Genomic DNA, 26,647 nt, shown 5'->3' on the forward strand with positions numbered 1-26,647 from the left:
TTCCCCACCTAAGTATCGTCAAGGTGGGTCCTCTGTTAAGACTTGGATACTTCAAAGCTGCTCATGTCAAGATTGATTCTGATGAGTTGTTTCTGGACTTCCTTAAGGAATTTAGGCATGCAATCCCATCGAGAATTCATGTTAGGCGCATGAAGGACATAAGTAGCCATAAACCATGCGCTAAAGCTGCTTATGTAAGTGAAAAAAGCAATATCAAACGAAGCCTAATTTTATTTTTGCAAAGATAACAGACAGCTACTAAATCAAAATAAGCTTTTTAACAAAATTCTTTTGTCATTTGGAAGCATATGAAGGCTCACATAAAACTACCATTACAGTCACCAGATTTGCGGCAGATTGAAATCTTTATGTATAGAGAAATTCTAAGGCCCGGATACCAAGCAAGCTCATCCCTACAAACCCAGACACAGAGAATCTTTCCCTCCCTCGCTTCTTCTGATTTGTCGTGCTAACTCGGTCCACTTTTGGTAGTCAAACGGGCCGGATTGAAACTGTGGATTATTCGCCCAAGCCTGACCCATCAACATAAGGCCTTGTGTACCAGCCCAGCCAGACTTTGGTCTTTAAGGTATATAGGCCATAGGGTAAATGTTGACCCCTAAACTAAGGGGAGTCTTTGTCCACTTTCACGTCAAACGTGTAAAAATGGGCCACAAAATCCAAACGAATGTGCAACCATAAATGGTGGACACAAATAGGTTGATATCCACCATGATAGAAAATTTTCAATGCGTTGAAAATATAGTTCAGTACATTAAGTGTAATAATACAATTGATTATGAACTGATAAAAATTTCTAACCAATTATATCATAACACTTAGTGTACCAGACCGTATTACCGGCAAATTGAAAAAATTTCTTGCGGCAAGAAATAAAATTCACATGCTTGATCTTCAAGTTTAACTATTACAAACTTGCAATGTGGGAGGAGGACCAATTTATAATTAAAACAGTGAGTTGTTATTAACACTTTTAAAAAGCCACTCTGCAGTCTTCTCAGGTGTCACTTATCTCCTAGTTTTCTTAATGAAAAGAGTGCGGATTGACTATTACGAAGCTTGAATAATAGCACCCTTGGATTAATGAAATTTTTTTAGAATTCTTTTTGTAGTTGACGCTACTTAGTCTAAAGTAATACGCATATCAACTCGGTCCTTACTAAACGTTTGTCCCCATGTTCATCGTATTTCATTAATTTTTAGTTGTTTGGTTGGTAGGAAAATTTCATTACTACTTCAAATCCTTCCTTTCATACACGTCATTTTCAATTCATTTAGTTGTGGAAATTTTGTTTACTTTATTGCAGTAGACTTGGCACAAAGGGAGACTTGGGCCTAACAAAAGATTTAGCGCAAAATCGAACGCAATGGTGTTCTAAAATTCATACAATCGACTCATTTCGTGGGATAAAGTTTTATTGTTGTCTTTGCAGATGTATTCACTTCAACAGAGGACATCATTTTCCTCGACTGGGAGTTTTCATTTTCTTCATCTTCTCTTGCATAAAAAGACGACTCAACATATAAACATCAAGGAGAGGAGCTCAAGTGCAGTTTCCCAGCATTTCACAGGTGGTCAATACGTCACTGTAGAAAAATGTGGAACAAGTGGAAATTAGGTGGTGGTGTGGAAAATAGATTTTTCCATTGTTCTGGTCAACTACTATTTATATATATATATATATATAATATGAAATTATAACAATTGTTTGTCAATGTTTATATATAATGTATGTGTGTGTGTATATAATATATGAAATGGTAAAAATGATTTATCAACTTTAATCTAATTGGAGTAATAGTATATTAACTAAAAATCCATGACCTAGTCTCTGAACTCCTCAAAATGTGAAACTGTGATTTTTTTCGTCAATTATGTCAGAAGTTACATCAAAACGAGTTATGTTAGAAGAATCATTGCTACAATTGGGTTAAAACTAAGGAACCATTGCTTCAATTAGGTTAAAGTTGAGGAATCATTTATTCAATTAGGTTAAAGTTGAGAGACAATTTTTATAATTTTTCTCATTTAGTTTTCTATATTTTCCCCTTGATTCAGCCTCACGAGTGTGGCACATGACTCATTTTGACAGTAGTTTTAACGGAGTAACAAAAAAGACCAAAGTTACACATTTTAATGAGTTAAGGGACCAATAATTATGAATTTTGAATTGAGCGACTATTGGTCCAATTATTAAAATTAAGAAACATCACTACAATTTTCTCACACACACATACATAGATATATATAGAATAAATATAAATGGCGGATGTTGAAACGTGGTGTGAACCAATGGATCTGACATATCGTTGCTTATGAATGGCGGATGTTGAAACGTGGTGTGAACCAATGGATCTGACATATCGTTGCTTATGAGCACTGCGGCTGCTGCAGAATTTTCCTGCACGGGTCACCTCCTTTGCCATATAAATATTTATGGATCAAGGCTGACCAAATATTCTTTATTATGGTCAAGGGTATTAGATAGATTGACCATGTTTCCGATAAATGCATATTTTATTATATAAGTTTTATTCAGATTTTAAAAGATACTAGTTGTTAGTTAGAGGCTTAGCGCTTAGGAGTCTAGACCGAGACTAGACGGCATTTTTAAAAAAAAAAATTTTAAAATTTTTTAACTTTAATTAAATGTATTATATCACATATAAATGTGTACTTATACTTCAAATAAATAATAACATATAAATGTAAACAGATACTTAAAATAAACAAATAAGTGTACTCAGATACATAATACAAAAATAGAATGACATATAAAGTATAAAGTACTTAAACATATTGAAAATATGGAGAACAAATATATGATGAGTGTTTATACAAGTATTTAACAAGTATCTTACTATTTATTGAAAAAAATAAAATGCAGGTCTAGGCGGGTTTAGGTGGGCGTCTAGCTAGGTGCCCTTTCTTATTTTTTAAATGCGTAGAAATAATCATGGCAGAGGGTAGCCGCCTAAGCAGGGCCTAGACAGCGTTAGGCGGAGACTTTTAGCCTAGACGCCCTTTCTTATTTTTAAACGCTTAGAAATTTATCAAGGCAGAGGCTAGCCGCGTAAGTGGGGTCTAGATGGTGTTAGGCCGAGACTTTTAGTCTAGACGCCCTTTCTTATTTTTAAAATGCTTAGAAATTAATCATGGCGAAGACTAGTCACCTAAGCAGGGTCTGGACGATGTTAGGCCAAGACTTTTAGCCTAGGCTCCCCTTCTTATTTTTTAAACATCTAAAAATTAATCATGGCAGAAGCTAGCCGTCTAAGCGGGGCCTAGACGGCGTTAGGCTGAGACTTTTATAACCGAGTCCTATAGATATAGATTATATATACACATATATATCTCTCTCTCACACACTACAAGTCCCAACTCACAAAAAGAATTTGAGTCGAAGTTTGTGATTGGAGCAATCAATAATCCAAATCCAAATGTACAAGTTTCCTACAAGTTTTTCATCAATGTCCCATGCCATGACATTGCAGCCTGTGATGATAATTCAGGCCTTCAGGTACTACTCTGCAATGCCTTTCAAAATTATAAACTACCTCACTAGTTCACTGCTCTTTCAGTTCTACCTGTCACTCCATTTTCTGCAAACAACAACAACAAACCCTTAACCCTGCATTCACAAGTAATCATGCTCCATTGCACTTGCCAGTTGGTTTACTAATCTGTAACCTTTCTTTTGTTTGTCATTCACGCAGATTCAAGAACGAAAAGGACCAAATGTTTGGTATGAACGTTACTATTTCTCCTCTACGTGATTATCCTTTCCTTCCACACGCACACACTGCGTATCATAATTTTTTGATCTTTGAATCTGCCAACTGTAAAAATCAGGTTGTCGTACGAAGGTAGCTCGCAATGCAAACATGGAGAAATTGCGGAATGGCTACCTGTTTCCTGAGGTGAGTTCATTCTTCTTTTGGCAATTGGATTAGTCTCTTGAATACACTATTCAGAAACTCATGCTAACAATATATATATATATATATATATATATATATATATATATATATATATCTGTGTGTGTGTGTGTGTGTGTGTGTAAATTCAGATTTCAAGGCTGGAGCTTGAACACATTGAGAAGTACCCGAATGCAAAGTTGATAAGCCTCGGAATCGGCGACACAACAGAACCAATACCAGAAATCATCGCATCAAGCATGGCTAATGTTAGTAAATTTAACTGAATCGATGAATATATTCTACTAACTACTTTTAAAAGCATACAGATTACAGAAGAAGGGGGAATAAGAAAAGAAAAGATTTTGGGTGGACTTTGTTTTTAATGTCTTAATAATGTTTAGAGAATTTCGGTGTTTTGCAGTATGCACATGCCCTTTCGACCGCTGACGGTTATTCAGGGTACGGACCTGAACAAGGCAATAAGGTACCATAGTAATGCATGATTCTCTCCCGAATGTCATTTTTACTGAGTGGGCGGTTGAGTTTTAATGCTTGGATACCCTATATTGCTTGCTTTGCTTTCTTCAACATTTTATGTGTTTCATGCATCAGTGTTTAAAATATTAGTATTGGTGAAAATATCGATGAATGTATTGATACCGATTGCTTTCGATGAAAATGATAAAAATTTTGCTAAAAAACGTAAAAATTTAAAATGGAACTTTAGGATATTGGAGTTTGCCGATATTTAACCAATATATCGGAAATATCGATAAAATCTAATGATTTTAGTTGAAATTTAAGAGTTTCTTTAGGACAACGAAATCTGTCAATTTTTCAATATTTTCACGGAAATGTCAACCGCACCAAAGAAATTTCAAACATTGCCCTGCATTCGTTTTTTTTTTCTTTTGCTTTGCTTCCCCGAGCTTGTTCTCTTGTCGGATTATGAATCTCAAGTGTGTTCCACGTTCATAGTCAGCTGAACACAAGTCTAGTGAGAAAACATTACTCCTCTTTCTCTCCCCTCTATATATATGTCGGTGTGTTTGTGTGCGCGCTCGTGTCCGTGCGCTTGCTAAGTACCTAAACTGTTTGTCTACATATAGGCATTGCGGGAGGCAATTGTAAAAGCATTCTATAAAGATCTGCAGATACAAGACACAGAAGTTTTCGTATCAGATGGTGCGCAGTGTGACATTACTCGGCTTCAGGTACTCTCGTTTTCTTAACACGTGCAAGGCTAGAAGCAAGGGTATTCCGGTAACACAGATTTATGATTTTCTTGTGTACTTACAGTTGTTGCTGGGCTCCAAAGTGACCATAGCTGTGCAGGATCCATCATTTCCGGTACGTTGCTACGTTACTCAATCTTGTTCCAAACGAACAAATGCTTAATTGAATTATTCCGAATAACTGACGATTGGTATCTGATCCGATACATTGCGCTGGCAGGCTTACATCGACTCAAGTGTGATTATCGGTCAAGCTGGAGACGAAGGTGGGAGTGGAAGGTATGGGAGCATTGAGTACATGAAGTGTGGACCTGAAAATAACTTCTTTCCCGACTTGGCAACCACTTCAAGAACAGATGTTATCTTCTTCTGCTCTCCAAACAACCCCACTGGTCATGCAGCAACTAGGGAGCAATTAGAGCTTCTTGTCAAGTTTGCCAGGGACAATGGATCCATTATCATCTTCGACTCTGCTTATTCGTCTTATGTACAAGACGATAACTGCCCTCGTTCCATCTTTGAAATTCCCGGTTCTAGACAGGTTGCGATCGAAATATCATCATTCTCCAAGTTTGCTGGCTTCACTGGTGTCCGTCTAGGCTGGACAGTTGTGCCTGACGAGCTCTTATACTCGAATGGATTTCCTGTTATACACGACTTCAATCGCATTGTCAGCACTTGCTTCAACGGGGCGTCTAATGTTGCTCAAGCAGGTGGACTCGCCTGTCTTTCCTCGCAAGGTTTCAAGGTAAACCATTTATACATAAAGTAAAGTACTTCCAAACAAGTTACATGTCTACAAAATTACAAATTCACATTTTCGGTTTCAGGCTGTGAATTCTCTGATTGACTACTACATGGAGAATGCAAATGTACTGGGTGAGGCATTGTCTTCTGTTGGTTTACAAGTATACGGCGGTGCCAATGCTCCCTACATTTGGGTGCACTTTCCAGGTTCAAATTCTTGGGATGTATGCAAACACATTCTTGAGAAAACACACATAATTACAGTTCCGGGATCTGGATTTGGTCCGTCGGGTGAAGAGTTCCTGAGAATTAGTGCTTTTGGCCACAGAGAGTGTATACTAGAGGCCACAGCTAGGCTTAAAACCCTATTTCTATAGGAATAAGGAACACCCTACTTCTCACTTCATCTATTCACAATCAGCATACACGACATCATTGGGATGGCTTGGCCCGCTAAATGTTATACTTTACAACTTAGAGGCTTCGTTTTATGAGAGGAATAATTACTAAACCAATAATAATTCGTGGCACGGGTAAAAATCTGTACGAGAATATGAGATTTATTATATTTTCTACCTAGTATTAAAGTTATATATGTCTTTGAGAGTTTATGTGGGTTTTTCTAAATATTAAGTCGCTTGGCTACACTTACCCTTGAATTAAACAGTCCTGTCACAGAAGTAGAGTAATCTCAAAGGAACGAGGCAAATGGCTAAGCAAAATTTTGCCATAAACATTCACTACCTACTTTCGTACAAAAGAAACTGACATGATTAACTCAAAACACATACACTGTTTCTCTAAGAAAATGTTACGAAGATTTGCTGACATATTTATCTCACTTGCCGTTTAACTACTAGCCACATCGCTTCAACTCACTATATATGCCAGGGGCTGAACGTCTGCGCCTCATAATAAAGTAATTCTTAAAGAAATCTACAATCTATGTCAGTAGAAATGCACCAACAATCCGATGCACCGCTATCAAGATAAAGAAAATGCTAAAACTGTGTTCTTAATGTAGCATAGAGATAATTGAGCTAACTGCAGATCTGGGAAAATTAATTCAAAACAAATTCATCAAACGGGAAAGAAAATAGCTTGAGACACCAGGTCTTACATACAATATATCCTCAACCTTTATAATTTTGCTTCTTTTAAACACAACAGTCAATATAGAATGATTATATCCAGTAAAGAGCTATCACAATGCACTGATAAAAGTCTCAAACTTTGACAGGAAAAAGGGTATAATAACTAATAGCAATCACATCAACCGAAACTTTTTTCAAGTTTTGAGCTATACTCAAAATCTTAAGGGAATGCAAAACATCAAACATCAAGGACTAGACAGCTAACCAGTTCAGCAGCCCGTGCACTCCTTGTGGCAATTACTTTCCAAAGATCTCGTTCTGATTCTGCTGGTCGTTCAACATCTTCATGGGGGTCATTGAGTGATGAGGATGAAGCTACTGAGATCGACGCAAAATGGTCCGGCACAGAAGCCTGCAGAACAGCAATGTTGTTATTTGCATCCCTTGTGATCACATGAAGCTTCCCCAGCAAACCAGCAAGCAAATAGGGAGACTCTGATTCAGTGAAGTCACGAATTGGAACATCTTCTGCAACAACTTTCCAGGCATCAGCTTGGTAATCATATACCTTGATCTTTGCACTGTCAAGAGAACTAGAAGGATCCAATGCATACAATTCGCCATCAACCGTGACACTCATTTTCGTCCCTGCCTGCCTTGCAGGCCAACCCTCTCCCATGCCAGTTGGCATTTCAACCCATGAATTTGCCTCTGGATCATAAACCTCTCCTCCAACGTCAACAAAAAAGGGCCAGCAGTACAAACTCTGTGGAACGAACAACCTTCCCCTGTATGAAGTCATTCCGGTAGCAATAGGCTTCAGCAGATCAGCCAAAAATGCAGTTGGTAACGCCTGAGCTTTCGTAAAAGGCATGCTTGGTAATTGGGACCACACACCTGTCTTTGGATCAAATACTTCAGCTGATTGAAGAGGGATCAATCCACCGTGACCCCTTGTAACACCTCCAACAACATAAAGCTTATCGTTTAAGATGCCGGTCTTACAATAAGCTCTACCAATAGACATTGGACTTGATTCACTCCAAGTATTTTTAACTGGATTGTACTGCCATGTGCATCTCAAAGCCGAAGCCTTTGAAAATCCCCCTAGCACATAGAGGCAACCATCAATAGCCCCAATAGAGCAACCACAAAAAGGCATTCGATCCAGTGAATCCTTCCTCCCAAGCCAACCCATGATGACATCCGCAATTCTGATACTGGAGCCTGCCATGTTCCACGTTCTCTGGCCAGTTAAACCCTTCCTAGATTCTTCTTCCGGAGTAACATTAGGCATAGATGGCAACCTTTGCCATTTTCCAGCCAGAGGATCCAGAGCACACCATACAAGCTTATCACTTTGGACCTTTGTTAACATGTAGAGCCATTCCTCCGTTGTTCCTAGTTCTTTTCTCAAAGAAAAAAGTTCAGGACTCGTAATGGTGGCTTTCCAGGTCCGTGAAACAGACTTGAGCTTCAAATAGTGGATCCTAGGAATTCTGGCAAGAATCTGAATAGATATCTCGTCAGGAATGCAGGGAATCAATCTTGGGTTTTCGTCAAAAAAGCTTGGAGACAACTTCATCCTCTTGCATGATGCACTCGGCAAAGCTTGAGAAGGTTCACTGACCCTATTCCTGGAATGATTCAAGCTCAATATAGCCCCCATTGGGTATATCTTCCTTCAACCTCTTCAATCACAGTTGTAACATCCTATATATCTACAACTACAAGCACGCCAAATAAATACAACAACAACAAAGCCTTATCCAACTAAGTGAGGTCGGCTGTATGAATCCTAGAATGCCAAATAAACTTTGGCATGAGAAATCAAGAATCAATACCGAACGCCAATTATCATAAGTGACAGAATGCAATGCGGATCAAATGAAAACTGAAAACCCTAAAGTTATCATAAGTCCACTAAATTGCTACCTTGAATTCAAGACACCAAAATATAATAACTGCTGCCATCCTTCATCCACCATACAGGTTAGCTCAATGGATTTTAGATATAATTCAGATAACAATGGTTGCTAAGATGTTCATGCCGAAAAATGGTTCATAAGATCAAATTATCAAACTGAAATGGGTGCCATTTAGGAAATATGAAAGAAACATACAAATAAAAGAGTCCAAAACTCACAAAACAAATTCACTATCTTATTTGTTTGCCTCAATTTTTCTGGGCCACCAAGTAAACTAAAAGAAATTTGATGCAATTGGAATCAAAATTCAATCATTCTACACAATTAATCAACACAATTGGAAGCAAATTAACAGATAAATCGAATAATTAAAATAAATAAATAAACAGGAGAAAGGGAATCGAGAGCGTTGGATCACCTGGGAAATGGAATCTGGATGCTCTCCAATCCAAGCTTAATAGTGAGCTGAAACAAAAGTCGTTGAAATCCCTCAGTTTCTTCTCCTCTTCTGATTGCTTTGTTTGTCTCTTTGTTTGCGTTGCGTGCGCTACCAAAGTCGTCCGATTCCCTGCAACGCAGTCCACGTCTTAACTTATGTCTCCGACTTCATTCGTCTTGCTACTTAGGTTAGGAAATACTCTGCTAATAAAAGACATTCACAGATTCACTCTTAATCCACCTACTTATAATGTATCTTTATTGTAAAACTTTCATAATCGAAACTGTTTAATCTCTTAATCTTCATTTCAAGATCATTCGTACAAAACATCATTTGAATCAGTTTAATTGTGTAAATATATAAAATAAATCAATGGTACATTGTGAATACGCTACTTGGTACATATATTGTTGATTTATCTGGATGGCTAAAAGCTATCGTATTCGAATGGTTTTTTTGTAAGGATGATTTTTAAATGAAGATTAAGAATTAAACGGTTCCAATGGTAAAGCTTCTACAATGAAGAATGAGTTCATCCCCTAAGAGGTGAATGCAACTATTATCCAAATTTATGTACACAAAGCAGTTGTTATTGGTACTCTAAAAATGTTATCATGCACCCATCTATTCATTTTTTGTGTTTTTTACAAATTGAAATGTTAGAGACATCCCCCTCTAGAAAACTCCATAAAGTAGTCTAAAGAGCTTGTGAAAATCTCTTACAACTTAAGCGATAAAGGGGAAAATATTGATAAATTTTTAGGTTTATCATGATCCACCACTTACATCACCGACATCGTCTCCAACTTAATAACCACAATATAATTTATGTATAGAACAAAGTTAGAAAATGAAAAAAATAAAATCATGTACGGCACGACCACCTTTCAATTGTTATCCTAGTTGTTCCCCAACCATCATTGTCACAATCCTCACTACCACAGTCACCATATCTCCTTCACCCCACACCATTGCTACCACCGCCCACCACCATCTCAACCTTGCCGCCATTTTCACCACATTGCCGCCACCACTTCCACCATCTCCTCTATCACACACTGATCCAAACTCTTTTATTGTTATTTAGTTATTTAATCGCTTAGTTCACTTGTGAACTAGTGTTGTAACTAGGTTTTCATTCAAATATCTAATCTTATGTGCACGAGTTCTAGTTAACTCTATGTATTTGTTTTACCACAACGTTCTTTCATCACCTATCATTCATGCGTGTATCTCTGCCATAATCACTCCCACCGTCTCCCTAGCACCCTCTCCCCTCCCCCGCGCCACCATCTTCGCAGCCATCACTCCCACCACCAGTAATTGCTCCCCCTATCCTAAACTGTTGTAACCAAAAAACCCGCACCAACCAGTGTCACCACTACCCACAACCACCAACCACGTCTATGCTAAAATTTATATTACAAAAAAGGTTACAACCAACCACTTCTACAGATTTACTATACATGAAACATAAAACATGTATCATCTTCCCTTCATGACGCTTGTTAACACCATCATAGAATCTGTAATTTTTTCCATTTCAAATTTTCGTACTAGACACATTTTTAATGTTTACTTTCTCATAAAATTATTCTCAAATTAAACTATTATATGTTGTAGGCATAATTTACTGAACAATTATGGAGGTCAGAGAGAGGGGGTGCGGCACATAAAGAGAGAAGAGAGAGAGGTGTAATTATGAGATGTGTGTTATTCCATCCCGTTGTGCCTTTATTTATAGCAGTAGGGAAGGTAAATTCCTTACCCTAATAGGATTACAATTCTAATAGAATAATATCTAGTCTAAGAGATATGATAGAATCCCATAAGGATATTCTAGATATGTTAAGATTTACACAATCACATTCTTAATCTAATAGGACTGCAACACTCCCCCTTGAGTGTGTAAATACTCAAACAAATGTCGAATCAGGTCTTCAACGATGAAGTAAGTATAGTTGATGAAGTTGTTGGTACAATGAGCGAATGTGAGTCTTAAATCAACGGAAGAATACATAAAAGGTAAAACTCACAAAACCTCGATATGGTAAAACCCAAGATGGGAGAAAAACCTATAGACTAAGGAGAAAAGTGAGAAGTTGCATTAAGTCAAAATTATACGTCTTCTAAACGCAAGTAGAAGAGCTCACAAGAGTATGATTAGCCCAAGATGGGTGCCTCGTCAAAACCTAGTTAGGTAGCAAAAACCCAGTGGGAAAAATGCTCCTAATTATAGGAAAAAATAGTACATTAAGATCAAGAGAGTATACTTCTGGATACTTCTCCTGAGTTTGAAAAAACTTCCAAATGAGAACTACAAACATTTCATATGAATAGTTAGGCATACCAATTCCTCGGACAAGCTTCTGGAAGGTTGACTTCAGCAGTGACGTTATGTAGAGGTCGCCAAGGTTGTATGAGGTCAGCTTGCATGACTTCAATCTCCTGATGCTTGGTTGATGTAGATGTAATATGTCTTGGCGTAGACTTCGTTGATGTATCATATCTTGGCCGGGTTGATACATGCATCATAATCTTCTTGGATCGTTGCCAGCACTTATCGATGGATGAAAACAACATGTACTTCGAATATGCTCAACAAGATATCTCAATCATGCTTCACGTGTTGCGTAGTGAAGTAAGGTGGGTCTTGGAGTCAAAGATTTCACAACTAAGGTCATCTCGTGGACCTCCAAGATATTGCGATATCCTTAATGGTAAAGACAACCATTTTGGGGATGTGTCTTGTGCGGGTTTGATAAGTAACCAGTGTCAACATAACGTCAACATAACAACAAGGCAAGCATCATTCCGAGGATCAAGAAGGTCGAATCCATTCGGGATGCGTTGAGATTAGCCCAAATCTGTAGTACCTTTCAGGGTAGTGGAAAATGTCTTTAATACCAATTCAGTGGATGAGTGTAGGCGCGATGCTGCATCTTTACTAACAGATCAATAGCAAAGGAGATGTCTTTTCTAACCCAATGAGATAAGACAACAAAGCGCAAAGTTGAACTCATATTTGGAACTTTGGATTCCATACCTCTTCAAAGGTCTCATTTGCATATGGTGTATGGAAGATCATAGGTATACTCAAAAGGTAACACATTCGGGGTGTTGTTCGACTAGTAGACCAAAACATCGTCAGTACAAAGGTGGATTCGGTCAACATGGCCATTCATGTCAAAATTCTGCTTTTCCAACAGTGTTTGGTGGAGCAAAATTAGTCTCACATATTGACTACGAGAATGGTACTCCTCAACGACATTGGTAAAAGGCACGAACATGTGCATAATCAATGATATCTTCCATCAAAATGGAAGTAAAACCTGCACAGTTGAGGTTCGGGTACAATATCCCTTATTCTTGAAGTTTTAGGTTTTATGTGCCAAGGATCATGCTTCGGGCATGATGCCACACCTTGATAGACCCTGATTCTACCATATGTTGTAAAACAAACCTTAAAATAGGTGAGAAAGAGACAGACAGACCCATACTTGGGTTCGGTAGGCCTCAGCCTAAGCTGAAGGGGTCTGTTTGGTAAACGTTTGTCGAAGCAAAGCGATACCATTCGGTGAAACTGAACCGAAACTGGGTCCACCGTTCAGTAGACTCCAGCCGAAGCTGAGTCTATACTGTTCTCACATATGTGGTAGTAATCAGATACGAGAATTTGGTAAACTTCTACTTTCTATATTGCTGCTTCAGGAGTGAGTTAGAAACATGAAAGGACAAGAAAAGTATTCTCTAGTCAAAATTCAATCGGATTTATAAACTTCAAAATTGTACTCATTCATGGACGTAAGCACGGTATGCTTTCGACAAAGTTAGAACATTCGGGTTCTAAGATAGTTTGCATGCAAAACGTTGAGTTTTCATGGCTATTTTGTTTTATGAAAATTTTGGGTTTTCAAGGCACTAAATTCGAAACTACATATTCAATTTAGTTTATGAACGCTTAATTCATAAAATGGAGGTTCCTACAAGAACACAAAATGCAATATGTTGATTTAAGTGTAGTGGATTTGAGTTGTTTTGGGAACTTAGGTGTGAATGTTTCGGGACTACAAAAGGATGTCAACGGTTCAAAGAAGAGAAATAAATTATTGAATCGTTAATGTCCAAAAGTAGGCTTCAGGCCAATAATTTTGGATGTCTTGTTAGATTAATGGAATGCTAGTCACTTTTACTTAATTCAACAGATTAGGACCATACGGGGACAATCGTGGAAGCAAAATAATGACATTCAGGTCATATTAGTTTCGATTGGCGGCGGACCAGGTGACAAGTGAATTATAGCCTAGTACAGCTTTAACCAAAAACGTCCCAAAAATATTTAGGTATGGTTAAGAAGAAGGGGATGCCAAAATATGACATTAGTCGAAAAAAAAAATGCAGCCTAACACATATGGGCTAGCTATAACACACTGCCCTGCAACAAATACAAAAATTTCAGGTCATTGGGCTTGAGGACACGACTGCAGATGGCAGTAGGCTGAGGTAAATAACTTATCAAAGCATTTTTTTGTTTTTTGCTGCTAATGGGCTTGGGAAAGGCTGATGTGCATCCCAGCGTACAAAGCAAGCTACAAGTTTGCAGTTGAAAACAGGGCAGTTGCAAATGTAAGCCCAGTCAGCGGTTGGCAGATGGGTTGGTATGTGAAAATCCCAGCAATGCGCTGGCTTTTGGGATGGGATGCGAGACAAGCTCATCAAGTTATGCTTACTGGCTAGCGAGTTGAAGGCATTGGACAAGCCCAACACGTGTTGGTTTGGTCTGGAACGAGCTGGAGTGAGGAAGAGGCTCATCAAACAAATTGCTGGTATGCAAGCCGAGCAAATTTCAAAACGAAGGTCGAGGGCCTGGTTTACATATGAAGCAAAGCCCAAAGTGCTGTTGGCTCACAAGGATGTCAGTACGACGTCGTTCCAGCACCCAAGCCTCGAGCTACGTGCTCGGTTTTAGCATCAGGTCGGCTTGGTGGCACGGCTCAGCCGCATATTTTCCAACTTTAAATTTTCCTTTTCTTTTCTTTTCTTTTCCAAAATTCCTAAGGGTTTGAAAACACTAATTGCTTCTAATTTCTTTTAATTCTTTGACTCACAAATTCCACATAACAAAAAATTACGTAATGCATGAAACGTGTGTGTGTGTATATATATATATATTAACAAATATATGAAACATGTACAATATATATATTGGAAGGTAAATCTAAATGTAGGGGGTTCATGCATTATGGGGAATATTTTCATGCTTCACGGTCATTTAAAATATCTTAATTTATTTTAAAAGAACCTAATTGGCAAAAAAACAATTTGGCCTTTGAATTTGTAGAAGATCCTTCTCAGAAAGCTGGAATTGCATCTCTAATGCATTGTATCACATTCAACAAAGAAAAAAATTAATTTTAATCAATAACAAGTAGATCAATTCAATAAACAAAAAAATAATCATAAAAAGAATGATTAAAACGTAATACTCTCATGATTAAATAACAAACTCTCTTTAGCGCAACATCAAGAACGTGCTGATAACATGTTGTCGACATAATTTACTGAACAATTATGGAGGCCAAAGAGAGGGGGTGCGGCACATAGAGAGAGAAAAGAGAGATGTGTAATTGTGAGGTGTGTGTTATTCCACTCATTGTGCCTTTATTTATAGTAGTAGGGAAGATAAATTCCCTAGGCCATCTAAAAAAGGGAAGTGGGTGGGAGTCCCACATCGATTGTGGAAGGGATTTGAGTAAGCTCTAAAGCCTATAAAAAGAACACCCAAACATACTTTCTGGGCCAATAATTAAACAAATTATGTAAATAAAATATAAAATAACGTCGTCAACTAGTTGACCGTTGCTTTTTGAATTCCAACCCAGCCGGAGGCCTGTTGGCTGGTTCATTTGGGCCGGTCGGTTGGCCCTTTGGCCCTTTTTGGTCCAATGAGGTCCATGAGCCGTTTGGCCTGACCTTCGGTTAGAGATGGTTTTAGGGCTATTTTCGGCCCTCTGAACCCTTCAGTTAGAGATGGATTTACCCCAATGGGATTACAACTTTAATAGGATAATCTCTAGTCTAAGAGATATGGTAAAATCTCATAATGATATCCTAAATATGTTAGGATTTACACAATCACATTCTTAATCTAATAGTACTGCAACACCATAAATAATTTGTATCATAAAAATGCTAAATTTTATTTGTCCTATTCATTTTACAAAGTTGTTCTTCAAAAATCTTTTTATAAAACATTAAAGACGTGTCCTTATAGTAATCTTAAATTTTTTTCATAAAAAAATTATGATGCTTTGATACCTGATATAAAATTAAGGATCTAAAACTAATATTAATTACATACTAAATCAATTCACACATACAATGAAGATGAAGATATGACTGCGGGCACTAGAAGATTGTCTTACTCCCACAAAACTGTATCCTTATGCTTTCAGTAATCACTGACAGAATTTAAACTTGTCTTTGAGAGAGAGGAGGGACCACCTATATATAGTCTCATAAGTCTGTAGATATTGCACCTATTAGACATGATAAAACTCTAACCTGCTAGAGTTACTACAATATGCTTTAACATATATATAAAGCCTAAATTTACTTCATTAGCCTGAGAACATATGGACTCTATATATTACCCCAAGTAATTATAGTCCTTTCGAATAGTGATGATGTGTTCTCAATGTAGTAGATTAATTGAATAATTCAACATATTAGGAAGTAAAGAAGAGAACGATACATACTAGAGTCGACATTTTCTATGATGCTCGTTTTTTTAACAATCTGTTTAAAAATCCAATATTAATATGTAAAACGATTAAATAAGTATATTATACCAGAAAGCACCATATAACTAGCTTTAGCTTTCCATTCAATATATCTAATCATCAATCTAGTCCTATTCTGGTTTTTGCTGCAGGTAGCATTAGTAAGGATGCGGTACATTTACTCAGAAAGGAAAAGGATACATTGCATATGCATATGTGATGTGGGTCGATGCAGGAGTAGTCAACTAGGTAATACAACTGAAGATAAATGGTGAATTTGTGAAGTACATTAAACAGAGAAAAAGACAGGATGGTGAAGAAGGCTAGTACTAGAAATAAAATTAACTGTCTGGCAGAGCCAGTTGCAGTGCAATGCCTGCCAAACTCTGTTAGCTAAGTCATAAAGACAGCATGTTCAGTACTCTCTCCTTCTCATCATCCCTATTCTTATCTTCCTGCCAATAATTACTTTCATAGTACGAGTATTTCATCAATAGTAAAGCATCATTTGACATAAAAATAAAAGACACGTGTAAGTTTTGTCCACATATCTTTATTTTATTGACACATAACACCACTTGACGTTGTACTCATGTTATGTAAGTTGTTCTCATTCCTTTGCTCATCTCCTATCTATATTATTCACCGCTAGCTTTTGCATAACTAGTAACATACACTCTCACTCTATCTCCCAACCTCCCTCCCTCCCTCCCTCCCTCCTACTAATTAGCGACCAATTATATATCATGAACATGAAAAGCCGCAGCGGTACTAAGGAAAAGATGAAGAAGAAGATGATGATGAGAGGGTTCATGTGCCAGTCTCAGGTAGCAACTGCGGTGTGTATGACTGATGCTCGCTCCGTTATTGTGCCGCCAACAAGACCAGCTGCAGCTACCACTGTCCGCCACAATCACAATGCTGGACATGGGCATTACATGATGATGAGAAGATCAACTAGTACAAATAACGCTGGTGATGGCAGCGGCGGTGGTCAACACTACTACTCCAGGCTCCTCAACACTCCTCCTCCTCCAGCTCACGGCCATGAGACGTCCTACTCTCACAGTCGCAGGCGAAGCACTACCACTAGCAGTATTCTTAACCACCATGATCAGCAGCCAATGTCAAAGTCGATTGGAAAACTACCATCATCTGATCCAGATTTACTACCACCGTCGCCATCCGCGGAAAATGTTTTCCAGGTAAAAATACATATTTATTTGCAAACTTCGTCATCAACTTTTAATATTTTTTTCCAACTGTAGTGTGTTAGATGGAACAAAATTTTCTCAAATGTTTATATGAATGATCAACGTCAGTCTAATCCTATGCAAAAATTCTCAAATCCCCTTATCCCAGACCTCAATCGATCAGTTGAACCAGTACTCAATTGAAAGCAGCCATATACAGCCTGCAAGGCCAGGCCCTCCACAATAACACTATTTTCCTTCTTTTGTTTTTTGAGTAACTATACTATATTTTCTGGATAGTATACTACTGAAGAGTAAAAGAATATCATCTAGGAAATTTGTCAACATAAATTACAATATATAATGAATAGTTTCACTTGGTCCGTCTCTCTCAAATCTTGATTTATATTGCCGACTTCAACGTAATTACTTTCCTTTCTGCCTAGAAAAACAAAACAAAACAAAAAGTAAATCAATAGTCAAACAAGTTTTACCCTTATATCCACCCGTAAAAAAAATTATAAGAAAACATCAAGTTCTTCCAAAATTGACTATATATCTCTCTGTTTGAAGTGTTTTAGAAATGTTTGCGATCAAGTAAAAAGTTCTATGAACGAATGGATCGGGTTGAATTGGAATCATTCTCAACAAGTCCATATGAAGTGATCTCATTTTTTTTCATCCGGTCGAGTAGAGATCAAAGGTCTTGAGTGAATGATCTGGCATAATAACTCAAAAGAAAGAAATATTCTTAACTTAAAGGTCAATGCAGTGTAATGAGTTGGTTACATATATATGCAGGTGGTGGTTATGAGAGTTTCCATTCATTGCCAAGGATGTGCTGGTAAACTGAAGAAACATCTCTCTAAGATGGAAGGTACGTTTTAATATTTTATATGACTATGAATATCACATTAATATTTTCTAGGCTTTTTCTTCTTAGGGTCCTTGATTCTATTTAATTTTCTCTTAGAACTTAGAAGGTTTGGTTCACTATATATGTCTTTTAAAGGAGGCACCAATCTTATTTTTAAGAGTTAAGTTGTTCCCGTCGTTTAAAATTTATCGTGTTTTCTCAAAATTTTCATAAGTTCGAAAAATTACACCAAAATTTCCCATAATCGGTTTACTGTGTATTTCTCGCTAAACACTTTTTGTTTCGTTATCATTTCCTGTTTGTTTTATCCATTTATGCTTGCAATTAATTAACATTTTCAGGAAATTAAATATTTTTGGGATTTTGTATATGTACCAGGGGTTACATCTTTCAGTATTGACCTAGAGACAAAGATGGTAACTGTTAGGGGACACGTTTCAGCAGTTGGAGTCGTGGAGAGCATTTCAAAAGTGAAGAAGGCAGAGTTATTAGCCTCTTGAATCCATTTAAGGGTTACCCCATATAGTGGGAAAAGTTGGTCAATTTTAATGGGTATTTGTACCCTCTGTTTAGGGTAACTACTCCAAGAGGTATGTCCTTCCAAAAAAATAAAATGAGGTAAATGTGGGTGCTAATTTGATCATGTGAGCTATGGCCCCATTGATATTGACATGTTTATTTTTCCATTCTTCCTTTAATTTCCCTGGTCACAAATTGAAAGTGATGGTGATGTATCATGGTTTGACAATCGAAGCACAATTGAATTTATATTATTTCTTTATTTTTTAACCATGTTACGACAAAAGAAAATTCAATAGTGTACCGGCTCATAATATAAACAATATGAATGACAATAAGATACATGATCGAAAGTTTAATAACTAAATATATAAAGACTAAAGATCTCAATTCAAATAAAAAGGCACTTATAGACGTCAGTATTTCCTAAATTTGAGTTTGTAAAGGTTAATATTGTGATAGACCATTGTCTTCAAATGACATTTATTCTCACTCAAATGAGTTGGGCATTTGGTTTTTGGAAAATCACTTTCAAGTTACAGTAAATTAAGTTCGAAATTTTCAACCTAACAATATTAAAGTTACCCTTTGAAAATTCTACAAATAAATTTAGGGGTGTTTTTTTAGAAGGATTGGATTGAAAACAACGTTTCCAATTTCCTTTCCAAAAATTTTGAATCGGATCGGATCACAATTTTAAAATTCAGATCAATTTTTAGCAAATTCAGAAATTTTGGAATCAAAGGTAATCTCCAAAATTTTAGAACATAATTTGCTATATGCTTATGTATTTTATAATTTTTCAAATATTCTCAAACTTTTTCCTCCATGCAATTTATTGTTCTTTCTTAATATTTAGTATATGCTTATGTATACATTCAATTAACTTTGTGATGTACTAGTATGCTTTTCCTTTTTAATATATAAGCGTATGTTTAAAAATATAAAAAAAAGACCAAAATGTATCCAAAACTAACAGTATAATACAAAAATTAATTACAAAATATAGAATATGACTCTATGAGTAATTAACTATAAAAAAAAAGGAACATTTTGGATGTTTTTGTATCGGAATAAGTTCGAAACACTAAAAAAAATCGGATTGAAAATACTCGGATTTGGATTTTCAAGTTCGGATTTTAAAACTTACTGGCGAAATTGCAAACACAATTCCAATTTGCACTCCTAAATAAGTTGCCTTTAAATGGGAACTTAAAATTTTTCTTTTGAATACTCTACGGGTTATTAATACTTCAATCCAACTAACTTACCTATTGAACATGTGGTCATATTTTTAGGGGTATGCTATCCACACATTCCATTTTACTTCTCACACACCCCTTGATAATTTATGTCTGTTGATCTTCTTCAATTCATCCGATTCGACGGCCGAAAATTAAAAAAATGTGTGAGAAATAAAATGGAGTATGTGGATATCACACTCAATTTATTGGAAAAGAATTTTTGAAATGTACAATCCAATGCAACCCATACCATTTTGGTTGGATTGGTCGGGTTAGTTGGCAAACCCACTAATGCCCAACCCATTTAGGTCTCTCCATTTTTTAAAACGGTTTAACTTCTCACAAATCTAGAGTATGTGCACGCTGCTAGTTAAGATTTAATTAATTTAGGATAAAGATGTGCTAGGGAGACCAAAGATTTAATTAAATTGGTCTTACTAGCATTACCCTTAAATGATAGAGTAACCATAGTTAATTGTTTATCCACAAATAGTTACATTATCAAACTATTGTTATTTTGTTTCTTGTTACAAAAGTTATTGTTGTTTCTAATTCACTGCTCACAGCTCACATATGAAAATAGCGTTTTGTTTTTTTGCTTTTGTTTTAATCCCTTCTTGGCCTGGAACTGTAGATAATAACAATATAGACATAAACATAAATGACAAGAGAATGTAATTTACTAATCTAAGTTTGGCCATATACCTACGCGCATATATATTTGAAATATTTATCCTTTGTCTCGATTCGATTACAACTTTTCGAAGTAGGATCAAGAGTGCAACTATAATTATTGTGTTTCGGTTAGTATCACCAGTGCATGTGAGTTTGGCCGTATTGCGATTAATTGGTATTCCTTTTAATTTTTAAGTGACAAGAGCGATGACTTCTACGTTGTCCAACAGCTGAGTCAGAATTTGGCTGCTCAATAATAGCCTGCTAAACCTTGAAACAGAATGACTGTCTTTGGATGCATATATAGTCCGATCCTATTATCTTCCTTCCTTTAGCTTCGTTGGTTCTGACGCATATTGTTCTTGATACAAAACTGTTTTAATTACCTTGGATTAATTATATTGCACGCCCACACTAGTTAGACAAAGAGATTGATCAGTGTCGTCAATGCTTTCAAGGTTCTCAGTGATCCACATTCAAGTTTATTATTAAGGTACCAACTTAATTACTCTACTCTACACAGCTTAATTAGACTCTCTGTTCAATATATATATATATATATATATATATATATATATATATATATATTTCTAATTTGGAACATGATATATTTTGATTATATGTTTTTCAGTGTTATTCATTCTTTATAATGATTTCATAGTTCCACTGTTGATCTTGAAAAGAAAGTGAAGTTAAATAGTGAAGTAATTGTTTGTAATTGTCACCGCGCTTAATCGTTAATCTGGGTGGCGGAGAAGGATCACCACGAATGGCTGTCGTCTAAAGTACGTTCCAAAGTCCAGCTAGCAAGTATGAGAGAGACGATTGTATGGTACTACGATTTAGTGATACTTTTCTCTACTTATAAGGGAAGATCTTAGGTTCTACTCTTGTGAATGGTGAGCTAAATACCAAATGATTATGATTGACTAACCCATTGCATGTGTGTCTCAACTCAAATTCCCCATTCCATAGTGTAAATATGTCGTTGTATTTAAACAACCAAAATTATGTGAAGGAATTGGATGATTGTGATGTCAAGGTGTGGTCAAGCTCAGCTTGCTTTGTTGGCATGTACTTCCGGTGAAGGCTACTGAATTAAACACTTGTATATGTAATTATATATAGTGAGTTTGAGTTGAGGATATCCTTGTACGGTTCACCTTCCAACAAGCTGTTTGTTTTCGTTTTTGCAAAAAATCACTTAAATCAAATATCTAAATGGTTTTGAATTTGTCTAATTTTTGTAAGGACCATCTATGAATGAAAGCAACTATTGACAATTCGGATGATTGAAAGCAGGAACTCTTAGAGTTGTATGATTTCCCCTTGGTGGTAACTATCTTCTGCTTAGAAACCGAAGTACGTTCTTTAAGATGTTATGATCTGTTTAGCTCAAAAACAATAAGTTTGTGTAACTGTAGCAGGGTAGCCGATTGTAGAAGTGGGGTGTCTGGTATTGGTATAATGAGTAAGCGTATCAAAGACGATGAGGCGGACATCAGAAGCGGACCTTCATCGAACCAACAAACTAATTCAGCTGAGAGAGTGTTGCCGCAGCAGCAGCAGCAGCAGGCATATCAAGTTCATAAGGTTGGAGAGCCTGCCAAGCCACAACTTTTTAAGGAATTCAGTGCCATCATGAAGGAAACATTCTTTTCGGATGAGCCCTTGCGTGCTTTCAAAGACCAAACAAAGAGGAGGAAGTTGGTTCTCGGTCTTCAAGCTCTCTTCCCGATATTTGGGTGGGTGAGGGATTACAACCTTTCTAAACTCAGAGGAGACGTCATCGCTGGACTTACCATTGCAAGCCTCTGTATTCCTCAGGATCTTGGATATGCAAAGCTTGCCAATCTGCCAAGTGAGAATGGCTTATGTGAGTCTTCCATCTTCTTCTTCTACCCGCCTTTAATGCATGTACCGTAGCCAAGTCCGAAATTTGATAGATAAGTTAATACATATATACGATTATAACATGATCCGTACGTGATGTAGACAGTAGTTTCGTACCGCCGCTTATTTATGCGTTCATGGGTAGCTCAAGGGACATTGCGATTGGACCGGTGGCCGTGGTGTCTCTGTTGCTTGGGAGTTTGGTGCAGAATGAGGTTGATTATAAAACGGATGCAGATGACTATCTGCGCCTAATGTTAACTGCTACATTCTTTGCCGGAGTCACACAACTTACTTTAGGATTTCTCAGGTATTATCATCATCATATGTCTGTCTGTATAAAAGAACACACACACACACACACACACACACATATATATATATATATATATATATATGTTGTATGCATGAATATTAGTTAGTAATTAATTCATAGTTTTGTGCAGGTTGGGATTCTTGATTGATTTTCTATCTCATGCTTCCATTGTTGGATTTATGGGTGGAGCTGCCATTACCATTTCCCTTCAGCAGCTTAAAGGGTTACTTGGCATCAAGATATTTACCAAGAAACCTGACATTGCTTCCGTTATGCGTTCAGTATTTTCTGCAGTACATCATGGGGTACTGATATATTGATGCAGCACGATATAATGAACAAGGAAATTGAACGAAATACTCCAAGCTAGAATTCACTAGCAAACTAAGAAAACCTCAAAGTTTATCGTTGAATGATAAGGAAAGATTACAATCCTAGCCCCCTACGGTTGCTTATATAGTCTTAGCCCTAGGATTTCTAGAGTACAATAGAAAACGAGAAGCAAATAACAAAATACCAAAAAGGTCATAAATCTTAAAATCCCGTTTTAGGTTTGTAAATGAAGAAATTAGGCCAAAATGGCCCTACGTTAGGGCAAAGTGATTTTTTGGTTCACCTTGCCGTTCTCTCCGAAACGGCAGGTCACGCGTCCAAACCGGACATGGGAGGCCAAATCTACAATGCTTAGCCTTGCTGCCGATTTTACACCTTTCCAACAAATGTTTTTCAATCCTTTCAGCCATCTGTCCATATATATAAGCTAATCGTATGCACATGTGTCAAGAGCGATTGAGTGAGTTTAATTGATATTGTTTATAAAGTATATACTGTTTTCTAACTGACTAGCTATTAGTTCGTCTAGTGGTACTTCTTTTCAATGTATTAATACGTCTCAAGTTCGAATTCCCCTCTTGAATGCCTTCTCTTCATATCTAATTTATCAACTGTATGTCTAACTTTGCAGTGGAACTGGCAAACTATACTAATAGGAATCTCCTTCTTGGTTTTTCTTCTGTTGACGAAGTACATCGTAAGTCCTATTGCTTCTCATAAATTTAGTTCCGCTCAATCGAGAATCAACTGTATATTCATTGATTAATTTTGAATTAATTGATTTATTGGAGCTTGCTAAATTGCTAATGATAATGCTGATGTAGGGAAAAAAGAACAAGAAACTATTTTGGGTGCCTGCAATTGCACCTTTGATCTCAGTTATCCTGTCTACCTTTTTTGTTTATATCACCCGTGCAGATAAGAAAGGTGTTGCAATTGTAAGTAAATTTGAATGTACCGCATTATAATTAAGCATATATAATACTGAAAATTCGTATGACGTTTACGTTTGTTATTTCAGGTGTCTAAAATAAGGCCCGGCATAAACCCATCTTCCGCTCATTTAATTTATTTCACAGGAGAGAATGTTATGAAGGGCTTCAGGATTGGTTCTGTGGCCGGTATGGTAGCATTGACGGTAAGCTTGCACTACGTACTTGCCAAACCAGCTGAAACGAACATATTAATCTTGAAATATCGATGGATGGATAATTTATTGATTGACTAATTAATTGATTGATTATATTAAACAGTTAATGTTTTTAATTAATGCGCGCAGGAAGGTGTGGCAATCGCGAGAACGTTTGCTGGGATTAAGGACTATGAGGTTGATGGAAACAAAGAAATGGTGGCAATGGGAACCATGAACATTATTGGTTCATTCACATCCTGCTATGTTGCCACCGGCTCCTTTTCTCGCTCAGCTGTCAATTACATGGCCGGCTGCCACACAGCGGTCTCAAACATCGTCATGTCTTTGGTGGTCCTCCTCACGTTGGAACTCATCACACCCATTTTCAAGTACACCCCCAACGCCATTCTTGCTTCCATCATTATTTCAGCTGTGCTGGGACTGATCGATTTTGAGGCCATGAAACTCATTTGGAAGATTGACAAATTCGACTTTGTTGCTTGCATGGGAGCCTTCTTCGGTGTTGTTTTCATTTCCGTTGAGATTGGCCTGTTGATTGCCGTCTCCATTTCATTTGCCAAAATCATCTTGCAAGTCACAAGACCAAGAACCACACTGCTAGGAAAGCTCCCCAGGACTAGTGTGTACAGAAACATCCAGCAGTATCCCCATGCCACACAGATTCCCGGGATTCTCATTGTTAGAGTTGACTCTGCAATTTACTTCTCCAACTCCAACTATATTAAAGAGAGGTATGAGAATAACTACATACACATATATGGATGTGTAGATCAATCTGCATGTCCAAATGATCTCTTTTCAAACAATTTCTTTTCGCTTAGACATACTTTCGTTATTCACATTTTAGCAATGCAACTCTGACAAGTGACAGGTGAACGTACTAGGTTTTGTCACTGGTGCTAGAGCCTAGAGAACTAAATGACACCAACTAACTAATTTCTTTCAGGATTTTGAGATGGGTAACAGACGAAGAAGAACAACTAAAGGAACAGAATCTACCCAAAATCGAGTACTTGATTGTAGAAATGTCGCGTAAGTGAATTCTAATTTTGTCCACTGCCATGTAGATTTTACTGATTGAGAGAGATGGCATTAATTCACGGATTTTCATTTCCCGGCCGCAGCTGTCACTGACATAGACACAAGTGGAATTCATGCCTTGGAAGAGCTCTACAGGAGTCTTCAGAAGAGAAAGATCGAGGTAATGCCTTCAATCTTTTCGATAAAAATCTACTCATTGTTACTGTAGTTAACAAGTGACTTGGTTGAAATAACTAATTTGACAATTTCGGTAATCTCACATTTCAGCTTGCTTTAGCAAATCCTGGCACAGTAGTCATTGACAAGATTCATGCATCGGAGTTTGTCGATTTGATTGGAAAGGGCAAGATTTTTCTTTCAGTTGCAGATGCCATTCTTACATTTGCCCCCCATCATGAAGAACCTTGATTTACTCCAACAAACAAGACAGGGTTATCCAAGAACTATATTTTTCGTTTCCTTCTCCTCCTTCCTTTTCTGTCTAAAGTAAGATGGCTAGGGGTCACTTTCTTTTTCTTCTCTTTTTGTATGCTGTATTCTTCTCTTTTTTTTGGGTCATCTTCCGATCTTCGCACACAATGTGCATGCAGTCTGTCTCAATTTTTTCTTGTAGTTTTTTTTTATTCTGCGGAAGCACTTATATATGCTGAACAATTTAAATGACAAGGAGTCCAAAAGGCCTGCTAACGGCTGCGGTTTCCAATCTAACGGCCGGAGAATTTTCTTGCCAGACGTCTGGCAAAAGATCAGTTCTGATACTATGATTCCTCTTCACTTTTCTTACTAGTTTAGTACTAATTGGAGACTCAAGACATCAACATCTACAGATAAAATTAGAAATTATGACTTCTTTCGGTCCACGCTCACGAGTATGTCAAATAATTGAATGATCTAAAAGATAACAACCTAACACCGCATAAAGATGATTTTATAGTGCTAGAAATTATGATAGGAAAAACAATATGAAGATAACAAAATCGTGAAAATCCTCAAAACTTTAAAAATTGAATTTAACATAAGTTACAAAGGAATTTGGCTTAAAAACCATAAATTATTGAATAGCAATATGCTGCAGTCTGGATGTTGTTCTCTTGGAAATTGCAGGTCATGGGCCTAAGTCGTAGCACGGAGCCCAAATCTGTGCCAAGTGGAGTTTGTAGTCGTATTTGTGCTTGTCGAGCCGATCTTCGATATAGTCTACCATATGTGTCTAGGGGTTGGGGATGTGCGTGAAGA

General features: G+C 37.0%; 4 protein-coding genes across 11 annotated transcripts; 3 read left to right on the forward strand and 1 right to left on the reverse strand.

Moving 5' to 3' along the window:
- The first annotated feature begins 3,387 nt into the window (after window positions 1–3,387).
- Window positions 3,388–6,551, forward strand: LOC137710997 (aminotransferase ALD1, chloroplastic-like). Of its 4 annotated transcripts, XM_068450188.2 has the most exons (9): window positions 3,388–3,542; window positions 3,739–3,767; window positions 3,875–3,942; window positions 4,092–4,208; window positions 4,364–4,426; window positions 5,052–5,156; window positions 5,242–5,292; window positions 5,398–5,925; window positions 6,008–6,551. In XM_068450188.2, exons 1-9 carry the CDS (start codon window positions 3,463–3,465, stop codon window positions 6,299–6,301), a joined length of 1,335 nt encoding a protein of 444 aa, XP_068306289.2. In that variant the 5' UTR covers window positions 3,388–3,462; the 3' UTR covers window positions 6,302–6,551. The 4 variants fall into 4 exon arrangements, with proteins under 4 accessions (XP_068306289.2, XP_088542191.1, XP_068306296.1 ...); XM_088686065.1 differs by lacking the exon at window positions 4,092–4,208 and having other exon boundaries at window positions 3,397–3,542; window positions 6,008–6,543; XM_068450195.2 differs by lacking the exon at window positions 3,739–3,767 and having other exon boundaries at window positions 3,406–3,542; window positions 6,008–6,543.
- A 489-nt stretch (window positions 6,552–7,040) lies between these two features.
- Window positions 7,041–9,636, reverse strand: LOC137710971 (F-box/kelch-repeat protein At1g22040). 4 transcript variants are annotated; one of them, XM_068450170.2, is made up of 2 exons: window positions 9,365–9,636; window positions 7,041–8,739 (listed from the first exon to the last, which is right to left on the reverse strand). In XM_068450170.2, exon 2 carries the CDS (start codon window positions 8,685–8,687, stop codon window positions 7,257–7,259), a length of 1,431 nt encoding a protein of 476 aa, XP_068306271.2. In that variant the 5' UTR covers window positions 8,688–8,739; window positions 9,365–9,636; the 3' UTR covers window positions 7,041–7,256. The 4 variants fall into 4 exon arrangements, with proteins under 4 accessions (XP_068306271.2, XP_068306254.2, XP_068306278.2 ...); XM_068450153.2 differs by having other exon boundaries at window positions 7,041–8,745; window positions 9,365–9,604; XM_068450177.2 differs by having other exon boundaries at window positions 7,041–8,833; window positions 9,365–9,602.
- Window positions 9,637–16,802: 7,166 nt separating this feature from the next.
- On the forward strand, window positions 16,803–19,026 carry LOC137732691 (uncharacterized). Its single transcript, XM_068471985.2, has 3 exons — window positions 16,803–17,372; window positions 18,162–18,237; window positions 18,616–19,026. The coding sequence occupies exons 1-3, from the start codon at window positions 16,914–16,916 to the stop codon at window positions 18,735–18,737; spliced, it is 657 nt and encodes a 218-aa protein (XP_068328086.2). The 5' UTR covers window positions 16,803–16,913; the 3' UTR covers window positions 18,738–19,026.
- Window positions 19,027–20,227: 1,201 nt separating this feature from the next.
- LOC137718012 (sulfate transporter 1.2-like) lies at window positions 20,228–26,117 on the forward strand. Of its 2 annotated transcripts, none has more exons than XM_088686126.1 (11): window positions 20,228–21,168; window positions 22,100–22,551; window positions 22,671–22,878; window positions 23,015–23,189; window positions 23,849–23,914; window positions 24,042–24,155; window positions 24,239–24,355; window positions 24,497–25,101; window positions 25,317–25,402; window positions 25,495–25,571; window positions 25,679–26,117. In XM_088686126.1, exons 2-11 carry the CDS (start codon window positions 22,143–22,145, stop codon window positions 25,817–25,819), a joined length of 1,998 nt encoding a protein of 665 aa, XP_088542252.1. In that variant the 5' UTR covers window positions 20,228–21,168; window positions 22,100–22,142; the 3' UTR covers window positions 25,820–26,117. The 2 variants fall into 2 exon arrangements, with proteins under 2 accessions (XP_088542252.1, XP_068313640.2); XM_068457539.2 differs by having other exon boundaries at window positions 21,009–21,168; window positions 22,103–22,551.
- The last annotated feature ends 530 nt before the right edge of the window (window positions 26,118–26,647 follow it).

The sequence above is a fragment of the Pyrus communis genome, chromosome 15 (genome assembly GCF_041283825.1).
Source record: "Pyrus communis isolate YQ-2024b chromosome 15, ASM4128382v1, whole genome shotgun sequence".
In the NCBI taxonomy this organism is placed as follows: Eukaryota; Viridiplantae; Streptophyta; class Magnoliopsida; order Rosales; family Rosaceae; genus Pyrus; species Pyrus communis.